Source organism: Argentina silus (assembly GCF_951799395.1).
Source record: "Argentina silus genome assembly, chromosome: Y".
In the NCBI taxonomy this organism is placed as follows: domain Eukaryota; kingdom Metazoa; phylum Chordata; class Actinopteri; order Argentiniformes; family Argentinidae; genus Argentina; species Argentina silus.
The window spans coordinates 30,768,786-30,790,343 of NC_139654.1; the positions used below are offsets into that span (position 1 = coordinate 30,768,786).

A 21,558-nucleotide genomic window follows, 5' to 3' on the forward strand; every position below is an offset into this window, starting at 1 on the left:
CCCAAGACTTAAGAATTTCATTGCCAGCGATTGCTCTGTAATTGTTGTGCGTATGACAATAAAACCATCTTGAATCTTGAATCTTGAATCATGGGACCACGCAGCCGTCATACCACTCAGGAAGGAGACGCGTTCTGTCTCCTAGAGATGAACATACTTTGGCGCGAAAAGTGCAAATCAATCCCAGAACAACAGCAAAGGACCTTGTGAAGATGCTGGAGGAAACAGGTACAAAAGTATCTATTTCCACAGTAAAATGAGTCTTATATTGACATAACCTGAAAGGCCGCTCAGCAAGGAAGAAGCCACTGCTCCAAAACCGCCATAAAAAAAACGGACTATGGTTTGCGACTGCACATGGGGACAAAGATCTTACTTTTTGGAGAAATGTATTCTGGTCTGATGAAATAAAAATGTAACTGTTTGGCCATAATGACCATCGTTATGTTTGGAGGAAAAAGGGGGAGGCTTGCAAGCCAAAGAACACCATCCCAACCGTGAAGCACGGGGGTGGCAGCATCATGTTGTGGGGGTGCTTTGCAGGAGGGACTGGTGCACTTCAGAAAATAGATGGCATCATGAGGAAGGAAAATTATGTGGATATATTGAAGCAACATCTCAAGACATCAGCCAGGAAGTTAAAGCTTGGTCGTAAATGGGTCTTCCAAATGGACAATGACCCCAAGCATACTTCCAAAGTTGTGGCAAAATGGCTTAAGAACAACAAAGTCAAGGTATTGGAGTGGCCATCACAAAACCCTGACCTCAATGCTGTAGACCAGGGGTTCTCAACCTTTTGCAAGCTGGGCCCCCCCAAAGCTGGTTCATTGCAGTTGGGGCCCCCCCTCCTCCCGGCGCCACCCCCCCCCCCCTTCCCGGCGCCACCCCCACTACACCACCTTGCATAGATAGATAGATAGATAGATAGATAGCCCTAGGCTAGGCTATTATTGTTAGGCCCACACTATTATTATTATTATTATTATTATTATTATTATCATTATTATTATTATTATCATCATCATCAGTAGCGGTAGGTAGGCCTATTATCATTACTAGGCTATTGTTATAATTGGCAGTAGCACCAGACTTCTAATGTGAGCTTGCAGGTATTATTATTATTATGAGTAGTGGTAGGCCTATTATCATTACTAGGCTATTGCTATGTAATTATATGAGGTTACATGCTTTATTGTTGTTGTTATTATTATTATTATCATTATCATCAGTAGGCCTATTATCATTACTAGGCTACTGCTATAATTGGGAATTGGCACCAGACCTCTGATATGAATTTATGCTTTATTATTGTTATTATTACTAGGCCTAATAGTAGGCATATCATCTGCATTTTTACAGAAGCTTGCAGGTTGCCGATGTTAATGTGAGACCTGAGCCTGCTTTGCCTTGCAAAGATCCTCAATTCTTGGCGCAATGTCTGATAAACATAGCCTCAAATCATCCTTGATTTGTGCATGATTGCGGTATTTGCGGTATTTCATTCATCGTACCTTTGAAGCTTTTTTGCAGCTGGTGGTGCGTCGGTTTCCTTGTTGGTCCTCACTAGAAATCTCTCAATTTTTGTTGGTTTTGAAATAATTTGGATGTGGATTAGTTGTGTTTTCAATAAAGTTTAGGCTATGATGTAACGATGTGTGCGTGTGTGGCTATGTTGAGAGACTAGTATCGGGGGCTAATCAGTCGGGACTTAGGCACGATCTTTAATACAACAGTACACAATAACGATTTTGCAGGCAATGCAGATTTTATTTTAAGACTTAACAATTGTAGTCCTTTGTGAGTGGGTGAGTGTGTGTGTGTCTTAGTCGCGTGGGTCGTATAGTTGTGTTGCAACACGGTGAAAAAGTTGCTAGCTAGTTAGCTAAGTGCACGCCTAGCAGTTAAAAAAATTACTGGCTAGGGCTGAGATGGGGATAATCTTTAAAAAGACTGTTTGTGGGGCTAGTCTTTAAAAAGACTGTTTGGGTTTTGAAGTCTAGGCCTAAGTAAATCGATATCGAGATTGATAACAGATAGTAGTGATGGCAGTTTGACACTGAAGCTTCGATACGTGCTTCAAACACTGACCAACAATTTTATCGAAGCACTGCTTCGAAGCTTGCTTTGGTGCGAAAAAAATCACGTGACATATGACGTCCGAAGCAGCAACTGCTTCGTTGCCTGAATGAATCACCTGACTGGTTCGCGGTCCAATCAGGTGATTCACTGGCACTGCCTCGTCTCGATTCTGACAGGTGAAAGGTTGCGACAGTTTTGAATTTGAGTGCCTCAACACTTTATAACCGCTCTAAACAATGCACAATTTGTGGATTGTCGTAGTAGGTGCGTTGTTGCTGTTGAGTTGTTGGTATTGCGTTTGTATTCTCTGAGTGTTCTTCTTGTAATCTTTGAGTGTTCCCCATCCCACATAATCACCCCCTGCCATAGTTACACAAACACACCCAACCTATGCCATATTTTCCCCAGCACTCTCTCCTCAATAACACAATACACACATTCATCAATCTTTATTTGTAAATAGAACATGATATTCAGTCTTAGTGTGTGTGTGCATCAAAGAATTTCATCAAAGCAAAGATGCTGTAGCGAACGGCGTGGTAGAGCAGCTTGCCTTAAGCGGGTATCGAACTCGCAATCTTTCGCTTACAAACCGGCCGCGCTAGCCACAACACCAAGAGCGGTAACTCCCTTGGCGGAATTGCTAACGGGCCTTTCACAGGGTCGTTACAATACTTTAAATCCAAGGTTGATCAAAGCAAAGATGCTTCAGAACAAAAGATCTTTTCTACAAAAGTAAAGTAGTTTCTCTAACACTGCTCATTGAGGTGTGTGTGTTCGTGCGTGCGTGCGTGCGTGTAATTAAAAGCCTCCTGTCCACCAACTAGCCTGCCTAATTTGACTGCAGCCTTGCACTTCGCCAGGAGAGGTCACTGTAACTGAAGCTTCGAGTAATGAACCCATTTTCGAAACAATTGGCACAAGTGGTTCAGTGCTTCACAAAAGCTTCATTTGCCCATCACTAACAGATAGACTAACGAGAGTTGGCACAAGCGAACTTGGCAAGAGACTAGACTAGAGTGAATGGAGCTACGACGCGTGTGCGGACGCTTATATAGTAGCACTTACGTGACGTTGCGTCACAGGCTCAAAATACTACCCCCTGTATTGGTAGATTTGAAATGAAACTGTGTGGTTGATTTGTTTGTGTGTTATAATAGTCCAACCACTTGCATTTCGACATGGGGGGGAATCTGTTGCATCTCCTTTGTAGGTCTACTAATAGCCAGTGAGTCCGTGATTTTTCGTGTTTTTCTTCTTTTTTTTTTTTTTTCCTCCCATCCTGTAGCCTACTCGCGCCCCACCGGTTGAGAACCACTGCTGTAGACAATTTGTGGGCAGAACTGAAGCGTGTGTGAGCAAGGAGGCCTACAAACCTGACTCAGTTACAGAAGTTCTGTCAGGAGGAATGGGCCAAAATTCCACCAACTTATTGTGGGAAGCTTGTAGAAGGCTACCCAAAACGCTTGACCCAAGTTAAACAATTTAAAGGCAGTGCTACCAAATACTAACTAAGTGTATGTAAACTTCTGTCCCACTGGGAATGTGATGAAAGAAATAAAAGCTGAAATAAATAATTCTCTCTACTATTATTCTGACATTTCACATTCTTAAAATATAGTAGTGATCCTAACTGACCTAAGACAGGGAATGTTTTCTAGGATTAAATGTCAGGAATTGTGAAAAACTGAGTTTAAATGTATTTGGCTAAGGTGTATGTAAACTTCCGACTTCAACTGTATGTTCTAAGCCTCAGTGGCTCCCTCATAGTTTCTCTGACACACACACACACTGACCTGGGCCGCGGTGGTTCTTTTCCATCCAGATGTAGCAGTTGCTCTGTGCCACACCGGTCTGTGAGTCCAGGAAGGGCAGACGCATGGCGCGCTCAGCACACAGACGGGCATTGTAGCTGCGACAGTGTTCTATAGCCTCCCTGTAGAACTCCTCGCCCAGACTGGCACAGCAGACACATCAAGGGGCAAGAGAGAGACACAGTCCTATTAACCTGGGTCATTTCAGATGAGCAGTGACAGAGACCACACAATCACAGTGAGAACAGTAAATACTGCATGTCTTTTTACATACCAACGGTCTACCAGGGTCATTATACTGAGAAGTCTTTGCTTTATGTATTTTAGGTAATGTACTCTATATGACTAGGTGTACAGGTATTTGATCAAACTCTTTGATCAGTATTTCCACTTTTTTTTTATTGTCCATCTGTCTGTCTGGCCATGGCTGTCCGAAGGGGCTAGGTTGTGCCAGTACAGTACATGTAGAGACATATCAAAGGTGAGAATGTTCTCATTACCTTGTATAAGGCAGACTGCATTGTCTTACGTCAGGTATCGTAATTCTAGCGCAACACCGCTTCGCCTGAACTACTTCAACTACTTATTGGTCTCCAATAAGAGAAGAAGGAGCGGCAGTGGCAGTGGCAGTGCAGAGAGTGGAGACGAGGAGGAGGTAGGTCCGTGGGCAAGTAAGTCTGGTGAGGAGCATAATGTTATTCTGAAATTCAGGGGGGAAGCGGGAGTGGGGGCAATAAATCAGATGAGGTTGACATTTGCGATAATGGAGGCTATTGGGGAGGTGGCATCTGCCAAAGTGTTGAGAGATGGAAGTTTGGTGGTTGTGTGTATGGACACAGAGCAGAAGGATTGAGTCCTCAAAGTGAAATCTAAAGGGTAGTTTAAAGTACTGAGTGGCATGCCTGACCACCCCCGTGGAATAAAGGGGTGATAACTGGCGTTCCTGTGAGCATTAGCATGAACAAAGTGAGGGCTAACTTGAGAGGAGGAGTTCTAGTGAATGCTCTAAGACTGCAAACCGCCAGAGGTGGGGTGAAAAATTACAGCCTGTCAGTTTTGCTACAGTTTGAGGGTGAGGTACTACCGGACAGAGTAACCATATGAGCTATTATGTGAGAGCTTATGTATGAAAACCCTTATGGTGTTCTACATGTCAGCGGTTTGGGCATGTCGCAGCAGTCTGCATGGGGGGAAAAGGAGATGTGCCAGGTGTGGAGGAGATCAAGAGTATGGCCAATGTGGGGTGGGCATTCAGCCAGTGCTGCAGTTGTGGGGGTGCTCATAGTGTGGCATTTGGGGGGTGTGAGGCAATGAAGCAAGCAGTGGAGGTGCAACAGGTGAGAGCAGAGATAAAGATTTCATATTCAGAGGATGTGAGGATGGGTCAGGGTCCAGGGAGCCACAATTTGTACATAGACAAAAGAATGTTAGTGATGTTTTTAGCTGGAGTGATGAATGGCCCAGCTGATGTGAAGTCAAAGACAGAGAGGATAAGGCTGAGAGTGCAAGTGGCAAAGAGCTATCTGGGTGTGACAGGGCGGAAGTGGGAAGAGGTGAGGGATGACCTCACCATGCAGTCAAGTCAGGACACATGTATTGGTTGATCTTTGTTACGGTGGAAATTCTACAATTAAATGCTTGTAGCCTGTTGGCCAATGGGCAGGAGTTCAGCAGTTTGTTGTTGATATGCCTGATGTGATCTGTGTGCAGGAAATGTGGCTCAAACCAATGTTGGATTTTATAATTCAGGGTTATTTAGTGGTTCGTCGGGACAGAGGGACTGGGACAGGGAGGGAGGGTGTGCTACCTTCATAAAGCAAGTCTTTCATATAGGACTCTAGGCAGAGGAACCGAGCAGGAATATATGGCGGTGGAGGTGTGGCTGAGAGAGGGGCAGTTAGTGGTTGTGAACTACTGTAACACCTACCAGGGATTGGAACTGGGTGTGCTGAAGAGGGTTGAGGGACAGTATAGCCGTAAGGTACTGTGGTAAGGGGACTTCAATGCCCACAGCACACTCTGGGGTGGGGTAAGGACTGATGGAAATGGCAAGGTGATGAACTGTTAGACGGGAAAGGGAATGAGTCAGCCTTGTACCTCACTCTTGCATCTAGTGCGATGGCAGGACACTGTGAGTGGGAAGTATGGGAGGAGTCAACGGTAGGGAGTGATCATTATCCCATAGTGTGCATAGTTGGCCTGCGGGATGAGGTAGTGTCTGTGGAGGGAGTGGGTAAATGGGTGTAGATGGTAGGGCTGAGTGGGATCAGTTTCAGGAGTTGAGTGAGCAGGGGATGGCCTGGGATGATGTGGACAGCGATGTGGACAGCACTAACAACTGGGTGAGAGCAGTAATTGTTGGGGCAGCTGCTGAGGCTATACCTAGGAGTGCAGGGAGGAAGCAGAGGAAAGCAGTCCCCTGGTGAATGGATGAGTGTTGGGCTACAGTGAGGAGTAGGGCTTTCAGAATACTGAAAAGGATCCATAATATCCACCATCTTATAGGGTATAAGCAGGCCCAGGCCATGGTGAGGCGAACTATCCGGCAGGCGAAGAGGGTGTGTTAGCGTTGTTTCTGTGACACCATTGGTCGAGAGACCCGAGTGAGAGAGTGTGGGGGATGATTAAGAGGTTGAAAGGGATTAGACGGGAGTGGGATTACCTTGTGATGGTAAGTGGGGAGGTGATGGATGAAGATGGCAAAGGCTTTTGTCCAAGTGCACAGCTCAGCTAATCTGTCAGAGGAGGGGCAGAGGGGGAGAGAGCGAATGAGAGAGGAGCACCATGGCATACTGGACAGGAGGGAGGAGGTAAATGATGCGCTGAGTGCCCCATTTACTATGGTTGAGATGAAGACAGAGATAACCAGGGGTAGATTAACTTCACTGGGAAAAGATGAGGTATTCTATGCTATGCTGACCCATCTCAGTGGTGAGGCACTAGGTATGGTATTGGCCCTGTATAATAAAGTGTGGGTGGAGGGGAAGTTACCAGGCAGCCGATCAGGAAGCCTGGGAAGGACCCTACAAAGCCTACAAGTTATTGGCCAATAGCCCTAACGTCGCATCTGTGTAAGGTCATGGAATGTATGATCACTGAGAGGCTTACGTACTTCCTGGAGTGTAGGGGGTTGATGGCTCCTTATCAGAGTGGTTCAGGAAGGGGAGGGGAACAATGGACCCTGTACTCTGCCTTGAATCAGAGGTGAGGAAGGCTCAAGTAAACAGGGAAGCGGTAGTAGCTCTATTTTTCGACGCAGAGAAAGCATACAGTACAATATGATGTGGAAGGAGGGGCTGCTTATCAAGCTTGATATTCTGGGGTCTGGGAGGTATAAACTGAATAAAGGACTTATTGTTGGTCTATTCAGGTGAGGATGGGGAAGTCTGTCAGGCAGCAGCTGTGTTCCAAAATGTGTTCTTGCACTCTATCTAGAGCCTATACTGTACTTGGTATACGCTCTAGATATAGTGCAAGAACGCATTTTGGAACACAGCCAGCGACATGGTGGAGAATGGCAAGCCACAGGGAAGTGTGATTAGTCCTCTTTCATTTTCTATCATGATCAATGATGTTTATGCCCGGGTACAGCCAGATATTGGTCACTTTTTGCGGATGGTGGGGCCTTATGGAAAAGGGGTATAAATATTCTGTATATAGTCAGGAAGGTACAAGAGGCAATTGATGAAGTGGTGCGGTGGTCATTTAGTTTCAGGTTCTCTGTAGAGAAAACACAAGGAGGAAGGTGGGGGAAGATGTACGCTTGAGATTGTATGGGAGAAACTTGGAGAGGGTGGCATCCTTTTTTTTAGGTGTACACTTTGATGCTAGGCTGACCTGGGCTGTACACATTGAGAGTGTTGTGGGGAAATGTAAGAGGGTTCTGAATGTGATGCGCTGTCTGACAGGGATGGAGTGGGGGGCTGAATCTTCCGCATTGAGGTCTATGTATATAGCCCTCATTGAGCCGGGATAGACTATGGAAGTGCAGGGTTAGGGTTAGCTTATGGGTTGGCAGCTAAGACTTCATTGGAGAGGCTGGATAGGATACAGGCAGAAGCCCTCAGGATATGTAGTGGGGCCTTTCAGACCTTCCCGGTGTCAGTGCTACAGGTGGAGATGGAGGAGATACCCCGGGCATGGGGCAACACACCCTACAAAAGGGGTCCTGCAGGCGTGCTGGGAGCATGAGTGTGTCCGGGAGCTTGTGGAGAGGCTACGTAGAGGTAGGGATGGGGTTGATCCCTCTGTGTTCGCTGTCGTCTAAGAACTGTGTTTCATGATTTTATGTCAATTTATACAGATGGGTCGAAGGATCCACTGACGGGTCGCACAGGGTCAGCATTTGGAGTGCCAGACCAGGTTGTTGTATGAGGTGCTCCAAACACATCTTAGGGTGATACAGTTGGGGGTGCGGGTGGGGTTTACTTGGGTCCCGGCCCATGTTTAGATTAGATTAGATTAGATTCAACTTTATTGTCATTGTGCAGAGTACAAGTACAGAGACAACGGAATGCAGTTAGCGTCTAACCAGAAGTGCAAAATAGCAGAAAGTGCAATGAACAGTATTTACAGGTAGTGCAATATATGAGCAGTAAGTAGTGCAGTATAATATAAGTAGTGCAGTGTAAGCAGTATATGAGTAGCATTAGCATTATAGCAGAGTAAATAAGTTACAGTATGAACAGTGTAGCAGCATATGAACTGTATAGGTAATGTGGGGGTGGAGGTGAAGGAGGCAGTGGATTCCTTAGCCAAACAAGCCCTTAGGAAGGGGAAGGTGGATGTGGAAGTCCCACTGAGTAAGGCAGAGGCTAAGTGCTTGATATGGGCGGTGGTGGTCCAGAGGTGGCAGGAGCGGTGGGACAGTGAGACAAAGGGCATCTGTTGCAAATTCAGAGAGTTGGAGAGGGGAGGCCGTCAGGCCAAAATAGGAGAGGGGAATTTTTTTACGAGAATGAGGATGGGGCACTACAGACTGAACAGCTCACTGCATGTCATAGGGAAGCATCCTACAGGGAGGTGTGAGTACTGTCCAAATCAAAACCGTGGAGCATGTGTTGATGCAGTGTCAGCAGTATGGGAGGGAGAGGGAGAGAATGAGATTAGGGCTGAGGGAGAAGAGAATCCACAATTTATCATTGAAGGTTTTGCTGAAGGATGCATCCACAGATGTAGTGTCTAATTATTGTGTACCTTTTTAAGAGAAATCTGTGAAAATATAGTGATTAGAAAATTAATCCGCCGCCCATTGCTTTACAGTGGCATTACAACCTATTTTACAAACTATCAAAACTCACTTAAAACCATTGGCTTTTATAGTAACTGGCTACTTGTAGAGGTCCTTACAGTGCCCTCCATAAATATTGGAAATTGTTTAGTATTTGGTCGACAATCCTTACATGTAATAACTGCCTGAAGTCTGCGACCCATTGACCCCTCCAGGCGCTGGGTATATTCTCTGGTGATGCTCTGCCAGACCAGTACTGCAGCCATCTTCAGTTGTTTGTTTTTTTCAGGTCTTTTTGCCTAAAATCTTACCATCAGGGAATGAAATGCATGTTCAGTTGGATTTAAATCTGGCCAGTCAAGAACTTTCTGCTTTTTGGGCCTGAAAAACTCCCTATGGCAGTATGTTTGGGGTCATTGTCTTAGTGTATGATGAAGCGCCATCCAATGAATTTGGAGGCATTTGTTTGTACTCGAGCAGACAAGATACTTCTGACACTTCTGAATACATTCTGCTGCTGCTGTTAGCAGTAACATCATGAAGACAATTTAGCCAGTTCTTGTGGCATCTACACATGCCCAAACTATAGGGCACCCCCTCCACCATGTTTCACAGATGTGGCGGTGTGCTGTAAATCTTGGGCAGATCCTTTTTTCTCCAAACTTTCCTCTTGCAATCACTCTGGTACATGATACTATTCATCTTATCTGTCCACAAGACCGTTTTCCAGACCTTTGCAGGCTTTTTAGATACTTTTTAGCAAACTGTAACCTGGCCATACTGTTTTTGTGGCTAACTAGTGGTTTGCACCTTGCAGTGTAGCCTCTGTAGTTCTGCTGGTGACGTATTCTGTGGATGGTAGTCTCTGACACATTCATGCCTACCTCCTGGAGAATGTTCCTGATCTGTGGGACAGTTGTTCTGGGTTTTTTCTTAATTATGGTGAGCATTCTTCGGTCATCCACTGAAGAAGTCTTCCTTGCCAGCCCGTTTGCGATTGCTGAGCTCACCAGTGCGTTCTTTCTTTTTTAATGATATTACAAACTGTTGATTTTGGTAAGTCTAAGGTTTGGCTATGTTTCTGATATTTCGGCCTCATAATGCCTTCCTCTCTCTTTGGTCCTCATGTTGACAGACACCAATAGCAGACTCCAAAGGCAAATGCAATACCTACAATCAATACAGAAACACCTGACACCTGTCAAGCCAATTTTCAAATACTTTTGGTGCCCTGAAAGAGGGGGACTATGTATAAAAAGGGTTGTAATTTCTAAATGGTGAAACCAATCTGAAAAAAAGAAAACATTGAATTAAAGCTGAGAATCTCTACTTTAACTTCATAGTAATTGTTTGATTTCAAATCCAAACTGTTGGAGTATAGAGCTAAAAAAAAGAAGAAAAAATTACAAAATGCTTCCTCTTTCCAATACTTATGGAGGGCACTGTTTTGTATATACTGAAGTATGAGCACCCGTTTTGTTTTGTATTAAATGTGACTACCTAAACCAGCTGGCTTAAACAGCTGGCTAGCTGACCAATTGTCTATGCTAGTTTTCGTCCTCATTGCCAAACTTAATTAATACTGCACACTCAACTTCTAAACTCCTTTGCTAGTCATGCAATCGTGTAAAAAAAAAAAAATGAAAATCATGTATGGATCATCATATTGTTTTGTTGAATAGTCATGACTGGTTTGAGGCTGAAAAGTTTGTCTGTCCCATGGTAACCTTTTTGACAGGCCATATTGTAGCCGGGCTACTTTTTATCCTTCCCATAATTGCTTGCGAGTTATCAGACAGATCAGTGTGGATGGAGTTGTGCAATCTGTCGTACGACAATGAGGCAGACTGTTCACTGCCATCAGCCAGTGTGTGTGAGTGTCTGTGTGATTGTGTGTTTGTAGTCTATGTGAAAGTGTGTGCTTGTGTGTGAATAAATGTTGGGTGTGTGCGTGAGCATGTCTGCATGGATGTTTATGCTGCACACAATTTATGTTGTCTGTATTCTGTTCAGCCACATCCCTCCCTTCCTCTTCTCAATTTTACCTGTTTTGAATGACAGTTCCTCCAGATTGCCTGGAGAGGGAGAGAGAGAGAGACCGTCAGTCACTGCACCACTCCTACTCTCCTGCTCATCACTCAGCTATTGTCTTCCTGCTACTAACTCCAACTCCCCTACTAGGGGACTCCCACTGCAGGCTTTTGGTCCAGCCCAACCCAGCACTACATTCTCATTCACTATGTGTTGATTCTTTTAAATACCTGTAGGTGTGTTCATGTTGCTGCCAGGCTAGAACAAATTCCAGCACCACCAGTAGCTCTCCAGGACTGGAGTTCAAGACCCCTACTCTACACTATACAGTACTCTCAGGGCAGACACCCTCCAGATTACAGAGTCCCTGGGCATTGAAATAGATATGTGCCCCGCCCTCTGCCACGCCAGCACAATCTATGGTGCCTGCCACTGTCTGGTCTGAGAGGAGTGCAGGGGGACCTCATAGTCACAGCAGGGGATAACTGAGCTGAAGGATCTCCCACTTTGGTGGTGATGGCAGGGTTATTAATCGAAAAGATCTGAATGAGAAAAGTTTGACTGGTGTGGACCAGAAACTGGGTTAGAAAGGGTTAAAGTTTCTGCAGTATTGCTGGTATTAAAATGGCATTGATTATGAGAGTGTGGTGTAATTATTGATGTTATCAGTAGATGTGGGTCATTCTTCAACATGACCACAACCTTTTTAACAATCTTAAACCCACAGAGCGTCTCGAAACCAGGGAAAACCGAGGAATCAATTGGTCCAAACATAAGTAGAGCAGAGAGAGACAGGATCTCTCTCTCACACTCACATACACACACACACACACACACACACACATACACCTCTAATTTCTGGTTCCCTCTGCATTCTCAAAACCTTTGTAAATAATGTTTTTGGGAGGTTAAATTGGCAATTTCCCCCAAAGTTCCCTAAATATCGTGAGTCGCATCTCAACAAGCAACAACAAGGTGTATATTAACGCAGGACGTGGACACAATGCATGTGAGCAATAATACGGATGATTGATTAAGTATATATACAGTACAGTACATATAAGTATTAAACATTTTTAGAACACTCAAGCACACACACACACACGAAGGGAGAGCTATTCTGTCCCCCTACATTGAGAGCCCTTCCCCCGAGAAGACAAATGGCGGTGAGCTCTGTGGAATGTCTTTAGGGGTGTCAGAGCTGTGATATCATCAGTATAGGAGTGATAAGATGAATGGTGGTTGGGTCTCCTTGACAACAGCTCCTAATTTAAATACTGTGGTTGTAAAGTGATATAAAAGCAGAGGTCAGGGAATAGCTTGTTCTCTTTTCTTTGTCCTGTCATGTGGTTCTCGCCATGAGTTGTGAGCAGCATTGTTTTGAATGACCTGTGGTCATCTCTCTACCTTTCTCTCTCTCTATTAGAATATGAAGTATTTGCCTTGTAATAGTTACAGTGCCTTCGCAAAGTATTCAGACCCCTTCACTTTTTCCACATTTTGTTGTGTTATAGACTCAATTTAAAATGGATTAAATTAAAAGAATGTGCCATCAATCCACACACAATACCCCAGAATGACAAAGCAAAAGCACATTTTTTAAAATTTCATTAAATTTATTAAAATTGAAATACCGAAATACCTCATGTACATAAGTATTCAGACCCTTTGCTATGACACTCTTAAAATGAGCTAAAATGCAAAAATGTCATCAACAAATCACTCAATAAATTGAATCCATCTTAATGCAAGGATAATAGTTCATGTAATTTTAGAATTAATATCTTTGTTTTTATGGGGTCTCTGATTTGCATAGGAATCAATTACACACTATGTGGATTAGGATGTCACTACCAACTCAGCAAATTTCATAATTTTCTCTTGGTCCTGACAAACTCCCTAGTCCCTGCCGGTGACAAACATACCCTTAACTTAATGCAGCTACCACTATTCTTCACACAAGAGATGGTGCGGAATTTGTTGTTGCAAACACAATTATGGATATGAGATTATGTCCCATTAAGGGATTCTTTTTGGCCACTTGGTTATAGACCAATTTTGTAAAGTGACTGAGATGATGTTGTCCCATCGACTGTGCTTTTTCCTCTCCACCATTCAACTTTGTAGATTTTTATAAGTCTCCCCAGGCCTCAGGGTCACATTCCTGAGCAGTTTTGTTCCTCTCCATTTGCTCAGTTTGTAATGACAACCTGATCCACACTGTCACGAGGCTGTCCAACCAGCAGATGGCGACATAGAGCACTTCCAGGGGGACCAAGAGGAAGTAACTAGGAGATGCCCTTATTTGGTCCTTCCTGCCCTAGGGACTCACCTGCTACCAATGACAGGAGTGATTATGTTTTGTGTTTATGTTTCTCACCTGTGTTTTAGTCGTTAGCCCTTATTAGTTATAGTATTTTAAGACCTCTGTTAGCAGTGCCTCCTTACCGAGTTATGAACGTTTATGCCTGAGACAGTTTTGCTGCCTATTGTAAAGATCCCTAGTTTTTGAGTAAAAGCCTTGGACCTCCCTACTGCCTCTGACTCTGCATTTTTGGGGTTTTGCCTGATTACTAGTGATGGGCAAATGAAGCTTTTGTGAAGCACTGAACCACTTGAGCCAATTGTTTTGAAAATGGGTTCATTACTCGAAGCTTCAGTTACAGTGACCTCTCCTGGCGAAGTGCAAGGCTGCAGTCAAATTAGGCAGGCTAGTTGGTGGACAGGAGGCTTTTAATTACACGCACGCACGAACACACACACACACACACACCTCAATGAGCAGTGTTGGAGAAACTACTTTACTTTTGTAGAAAAGATCTTTTGTTCTGAAGCATCTTTGCTTTGATCACCCTTGGATTTAAAGTATTGTAACGACCCTGTGAAAGGCCCGTTAGCAACTCCCCCAAGGGAGTTACCGCTCTTGGTGTTGTGGCTAGCGCGGCCGGTTTGTAAGCGAAAGATTGCGAGTTCGATACCCGCTTAAAGCAAGCTGCTTTACCCCGCTGTTCGCTACAGTATCTTTGCTTTGATGAAATTCTTTGATGCACACACACACTAAGACTGAATATCATGTTCTATTTACAAATAAAGATTGATGAATGTGTGTATTGTGTTATTGAGGAGAGAGTGCTGGGGAAAATATGGCATAGGTTGGGTGTGTTTGTGTAACTATGGCAGGGGGTGATTATGTGGGATGGGGAACACTCAAAGATTACAAGAAGAACACTCAGAGAATACAAACGCAATACCAACAACTCAACAGCAACAACGCACCTACTACGACAATCCACAAATTGTGCATTGTTTAGAGCGGTTATAAAGTGTTGAGGCACTCAAATTCAAAACTGTCGCAACCTATCACCTGTCAGAATCGAGACGAGGCAGTGCCAGTGAATCACCTGATTGGACCGCGAACCAGTCAGGTGATTCATTCAGGCAACGAAGCAGTTGCTGCTTCGGACGTCATATGTCACGTGATTTTTTTCACACCAAAGCAAGCTTTGAAGCAGTGCTTCGATAAAATTGTTGTTCAGTGTTTGAAGCACGTATCGAAGCTTCAGTGTCAAACTGCCATCACTACTGATTACCATCAGCCTTGGCTAAGGTGTATAGAGCCACTGGTGGTCAACTCTCAATCTACCGTGACAACACAGTGTGTAATTGATTCCTATGCAAATCAGAGACCCTATAAAAACAAAGATATTAATTCCAAAATTACGTGAACTATTATCCTTGCATTAAGATGGACTCAATTCAACTTATTGAGTGATTTGTTGATGACATTTTTGCATTTTAGCTAATGTTAAGAGTGTCATAACAAAGGGTCTGAATACTTATGTACTTAAGGTATTTCTGTATTACAATTTTAATAAATTTACTGACATTTCTAAAAACCTGTTTTCGCTTTGTCATTCTCAGGTATTGTGTGTGGATTGATAGCAAATTCTTTTAATTTAATCCATTTTAAATTGAGTCTATAACACAACAAAATGTGGAGGGGTCTGAATACTTTCCGAAGGCACTGTATATAAGTATACAGTATTATTAAAGCCTCATTTGATTAATTCTATTTGACCATTCTTGCACTAAATCAGCACAAACTCAACAATTCATTGCACATGGTGATAATTAGATTGGAGTCAAATTATAAATATTAGATATGCTTTGCTATTAACAAAATATAGCCAAAAGTCTCAGCCTAACCTTCGCATGGAAACTGAAATTATTATAAATCCACTACACACGCACGCACACACACACACACACAATAACCCATTTACTTAAGTGTTCGGGCACAGAGCAAGAGCAAGGAAGTGTAGTTCAAAACAGGCATATTCTTAAAACAGCACAATGCTTGGTCTGTCAGTTTACAAACTACACTGACCTAAACTCCAACCACTGGCAGTCAAATTTGCAGCAATTAACCACGGGTTCCCTGATAGAGAAACAGAGAGCTCCCTCTAGAGGATAAATAAGGCCAGTGAAAGAGGGAAACTGCACAGTGGAAAATAGGTGGAAGTCAAACACATTAAGCCACAATTACAAAATGGCAATTACAAAGAGGGATTACTCTCTAACTAAGAGAACAAGGACATTATAGTCTAATTACAGTGCAATCAAAATTATAGACCAACAAATTAATGGATTAACAAGGTTATATGGATGGTTTCACAAAACATGTATTTGCAGAGATCCACTACACTTACTAAAATGTCTTGTTGATTGAAAAATATAAATATCTCAAGTGCTGTTTAAATTGAGACTACAAAGGTCCAGCTCTCTAACTAACACATAAGTGGTAGCATGTGTTTGTGATGAGGTTGGTTTTGGGGTGATGTGTATGGCTGGGTTTGGGGTAGAGTGTGTGTGGAAGAATGTGTTTGGGGCAGTGAGTGTTCATGCCTTTAGTGGTATGTGGGGCTGGGTCTGGGGCAATGTTTGTGGTTGGGCTTAGGGAGCTGTGTTTGGCTTGGTCTGGGGCCCTGCGTAAGTAATGGGACAGTGAAGCATTGTTTCTTCTTTTGGCTCTACACTCCAAAAGTTTGGATTTGAAACAATTACTATGAGGTTAAAGTAGAGATTCTCAGCTTTTATTTGATGGTAATTGTGTACATATTGGTTTCACCATTCAGAAATTACAACCCTTTTTATGCATAGTCCCCTTATTTTAGGGTACACAAAAGTAATGGGACAATTGGCTTGACAGGTGTTTCTAGTAAGTCAGGTCTCAATGAAAGTCAAGGAAGTCATTATTAGGCTGAAAAACAAGAAACATAGCCAAAACCAACAGTTTGGAACATCATTAAAAAGAAAAAGCTCAGCAAAGTGGATGACAGAAGAATGCTCACCATAATTAAGAAAAACCCCAAAACAACTGTCCCACAGATCAGGAACACTCTTGGGAGGTAGGTGTCAATGTGTCAGAGATTACCATCTGCAGAATACGTCACCAGCCAAACTACAGACGCTTCACTGCAAGGTGCAAACCACGTGTTATCCTCAAAAAGGATGGTCAGGTTACAGTATGCTAAAAAGGACTTAAAAAGCCTGCAGAGGTCTGGAAAAAGGTCTTGTGGACAAGATGAATAAGATGAATATTATCAGGTACCAGAGTCCCCAGAGTGCCCAAGATTTACAGCATACCATCTCATCTGTGAAACATGGTGCAGGGGGTGCTAGGTTTGGGCATTTATAGCTGCCACTAGAACTTACTAACTTGTCTTACTAGATGATTGGAACTGCAGCAGCAGAATGTATTCTGAAGTGTACAGAAACATCTTGTCAGCTCGAGTGCAAGCAAATGCCTCCAAATTCATTGGATGGTGCTTTATCATACAGTAAGACAATGACCCAAACATACTGCCATAGCATCTAGAACATTTCATTTCCTGATGATAAGATTTTAGTCAAGGCCTAAAAACAAACTGAAGATGGCTGCAGTTACGGCCTGGCAGAGCATCACCAGAGAAGATACCCAGCGTTTGGTGGTTCAATGCGTTGCAGACTTCAGGCAGTTATTGCATGCAAAGGATTGTCAACCAAATACTCAACATAAGTGCTTATTTTGGACATTTGATAAATCTGTCTTTCGGTACCCTGAAAAAGGGGGCCTATGCATAAAAAGTGGTGTAATTTCAGTACACAAATACCATCAAATAAAAGCTGAGAATCTCTACTTGAATCTCTTAGTAATTGTTTGATTTCAATCCAAAGTTTTGGAGTGTAGAGCTGAAATAAGAAAAAAAATGCTTCACTCTCCTATTACTTACACAGGGCACAGTATACGTGTATATGTGTGCACGTGTGTGTGTTAGCTCTCACTGTAGCTGATTCACATCTGCTAGGTGTGTTGTGAATCAGCGCATGAATTTAGGGCAGTACATCAGGGTATGGCAATCCGAAGCTGAACACTGGCCCTTAAAGTGAGATGTATTGCCTATGCACTTGTGCTGCTATTACGTGGATGGATCTTTTCTCTCCCTCCACATCCACATCCTGCTACCTCATTAAAAGTGCTGCAGGAGGAGGAAATACTCATTTGCTTCACAGGACTCCCACAAAATCCTACTACAACAGATCCATACCATTGGCCTACGACAATAGAAATAATATAAAGGAATGAGAAAATAGAAATATACTGCAGAAAGGATAGGAGTGGAGTGAAATGACACTTGGCTGGATTGAGACGACAGTTGGCTGGTGAGGGTGTGTGTGCAGTAGTGTGAAGAGAGAGTAAGAGAGTAGGGAAGTAGATTAAGGATGTCACCAGCAGACTCCTCTCAATGTGCATTGGCACAATACTTGTAAGGATTGCTCACAAACCAACTAACCAACCGCTAATTAAAACAAGTATAATTAACATGTCTGACAACATGGTGATCCTCTATGGCTCAGTTGGGAGAGCATGGCACTAACAACGCTTAGGTTGTGGGTTTGATTCCCGCTGGGACCATATATATGTATGCACTCACTGCAATGTAATTCGCTTTGGATAAAAGCGTCAGCTAAATGGCATATATACAACATTTGATTATTAGTTTTATTTCAGTAGTTTCTTTACAATGACTATGTGGGGGGACATGCAGCGTTCGGCCTGTAGAGGGAGCTACAGGACCGTGGCCAGGGTTACGGAAGCGAGGCTTTGTTGCGCACCTGGTGCGAATGAAGCCTCGTTAACGAAATGGTTAAGATGTGTGTGCCTCTGCTTTCAGTAGGTGGGCTGGGAACGTCGGTGACGGAGACAAAACGCTGAAAAGCTAAAGAGACGAGAGAGACAAGGACGACTGAAAAGTCGACCCCACGAACGATAAAAATAAATAAACGGGATATTCCCTATCGCAAGCACTGCGTCTGCCTCTGTGTACAACGGATCTCTTTACATTGGCGCCCAACGTGGGACACAGAAGATGGAGGCATTAAGTGCGGCCATCGCCAGGATGACGATGATCCTGGAGCAGCAGGCCCACCTGTAGCAGGAGAACCAGACCGCGGTGGGGGAGATGGCAAAGGCGAGGGCTGAGGACCGTACCCTCCTCCGGGAGCTCGTCGGGGCCATCAAGGCGGGGCCGGCGCCCGGGTTGGCACAAGGTCCCCCCAAGGTCCACCTCCAGAAAATGGGGGACCTGGACGACCCGGAGGCGTTCCTGGCAGTGTTCGAGGGAACGGCGAAGATCTTGGGGTGGCCGAACGGCGAGTGGGCATACCATCTGCTGCCCCTCCTGTCAGGGGAGGTGCAGCTCGCTGCCCACAGCCTGCCAGCGGCCGCACAACGGGATTACCCCTCCCTAGCCCGGGCAATTCGAGACCGCCTGGGCCTCACGCCGGAGGAACACCGTCGCCGGTTCCGGGCCCTGACGATGGAGGAGGGGAGCCGGTCCTTTGCCTACGCCCAGAGGCTGCGGGACAGCGCGTGGCGGTGGCTGGACCCGAGGAACAGCTCGGCGGAGGAGGTCAGGGACCGGGTGGTGTTGGAACTGTTCCTCATGGGGATCCCGGCCCGAACCGCCGCCTGGGTCCAGTACCAACGGCCCCAGGATCTCGCGGCCGCCGTGAGCTTAGAAGAGGACCATCTCTCCCTCCCACCGCGGGAGCCCCGACGACCAACCCCGGGGGGCGGGGGGCCGGCGCCCGGAAGGAGCCGTGGGACCGGAAGGAGAGAGGCGCCCGCTCCGAGGACGAGATGGCAGGGGCGGGCATATCAAGAGCCAGCCCTGGCCCCACAGGAAGCACCCCGAGCGACAGGGGGGGTGTGTTGGCGATGCGGACGGCCGGGCCATGTACAGGCGGAGTGCCCAATGATGGAGGTGGGGCAGGCCATCCGCATCGGCGACATACCGGGCCCTCCCCCCGGACCAGGAGCGGCGTATCGTGTTCCGGTAAGGATACAACATGATACGCACCAGGCGTTCTTGGATTCGGGCTGCATGCAGTCCATGATCCAGGAGCGCCTGGTTCAACCGGGTGCATTGTTAAAGGCATCGAGGGTGTTGGTGAAGTGTGTGCATGGGGACATCCACGAATACCCTGTGGTCGCTATCGAGATTCATTTTGAGGGAAAAAAGCATAGTGTACAGGCGGCGGTTAGCCCGCGCCTCACGCATCCCCTTATTCTGGGTGTAGATTGGGAGGGGTTTCCTCAAGCGGTAAAGCGGGCTACCGGGGTGCGTGCACGACAGAGAGGGAGGTGTGAGGCGTGTAATGTGCTCTGTGCTGAGGCGGCGCCTCGCGACACTGCCGAGGAGCCGGAGCTGGCGGGGAAGTCTCAACCCGAGATTTCCCCGCCGAACTATCCGCTGCTGGGTGACTTCCCCCTCGAGCAGTCTCGTGACGAGACCCTACGATCGGCCTATGACCAAGTGATAGCGATTGATGGTACTTTGGTACGGCCAGACACAGTGCGCGCTGTCACCGAGGGCGAGATTAGTATGGCCTTTTCCCGGCCTAAACACCATTCCCAACATTACCCAGTTAAGCACAGCAGGATTGGCCCGAGATTTGAGAGCAACCTTGGTGAATCACCATGACACTGCTAGAAAGAGAAAAAGCTTAGCAGCTGGGGGCCCAACCTGACGAGTGACACCACGGCTGCAGATGTTCCTAAAACACATTTTATCTTTGAACTATCCTTCAAATAGGTGCAACTGCATAACTGCTTATGAATGATAAGTTGATTAAAATAGGTGTAAACTGCATTACTGCTTATAAATGATAAGTTGATTCAAATGTGTGTAACTGATTAATGATAAGTTGATTCGAATATGTGTAACTGATTAATGATAAGTTGATTCAAATGTGTGTAACTGATAAAGGAGTTCAAATATGTGCACAAGGCAAAACTGAATAAGATAAATTATAAGGGTAGTGTATGACTCCAGGTCAACATATCTAGTTGGACCTCGTAGTGATAACGGTTAAACTGATACTGAAGTAGGCAACCAAACCATATTAATGTTTGACTGTATAATTCTTACTCAGAAATGATTGCTGAAGTAGGCCACCATATTAATGTTTTACTGTATAATTCATGCGGGCTAATGATAATTGTATACCATATGTACTAGATGTTAACTTTGAGAAAGGCCTAGATTTTTATGTTACGAAAATAGAAAAGAATTGCAAGTCCACAATAAGAAGTGGCCTTGAGTCCAGTTTGAGCAGGAGAGTGATAAGTATGTCTAGTAGACATAACAACAGGTGCCCTTAGGACATGCCCAAGCATGAATGCGAACTCAGGGTGATGTAATGAACTAGATCGAATTCTATGCTTCACTGAGAAGTAGATCGAATTCTATGCCTGACGTAATGAACTAGATAAGAAAGGGTGGGGGTAAAGGAAAGCCCCATTGAAGATTATAAAAAGAGCTCCCTGGAGCAGTACATCGGTCATTCCCCGCTGCGGAGCGTAACACCTGAAGGACCGGAGCAGGACCGAGTGTGTTGAAAACCAAATACTCTAGCAGATTCTCCTTGTCCAGAGCTCACACTCTGATTGAATTCTGACTGTCAGCCTCGCCACACTAGTACAACGGAGGACCTTGGCGGACCTTTTTGTTTGTATAACAACAGCTCTGGCGGATAGAGGAACCGGCTTCGCCCAGTACAAGTGAAACTGGGACTTCTCTAAATTTCACAGGCAGAGTAGGGACAGACTGATTATTCTTTTCTAATTTTTATCATTTTTGAATACTAGCATTTTACCATATAATCACTCTGCCTGTAATGCTGTAATGTTTTAAGCCATCATTAAAGAATTTAACCTGCATTTAAAGGAACAGTTCACAATTTTAATTCTTAATTTTTATTTTTTATTATTATTTTTTTTTTTTTATTATTTCTTATTTTTAGTCATTCCATCCCTTATAAGCCTTTTACCTCCTCCTGGTAACATAAAATATTATAGAC

General features: G+C 44.7%; 1 protein-coding gene across 1 annotated transcript in view; it reads right to left on the bottom strand.

Annotated features, from left to right (window-relative positions):
• LOC310824243 (zinc finger protein neuro-d4-like) overlaps positions 1-21,558 on the bottom strand; it is a gene marked incomplete at its 3' end in the record, with an annotated part of 128,091 nt that overhangs the window by 78,863 nt on the left and 27,670 nt on the right. The window contains exons 2-3 of the mRNA XM_083697077.1: positions 11,169-11,198; positions 3,876-4,036 (exon numbers count right to left, since the gene is read on the bottom strand). Of these exons, the coding sequence (XP_083553203.1) occupies positions 3,876-4,036; positions 11,169-11,198 (191 nt within the window). The remainder of the gene's footprint in view (positions 1-3,875; positions 4,037-11,168; positions 11,199-21,558) is intronic.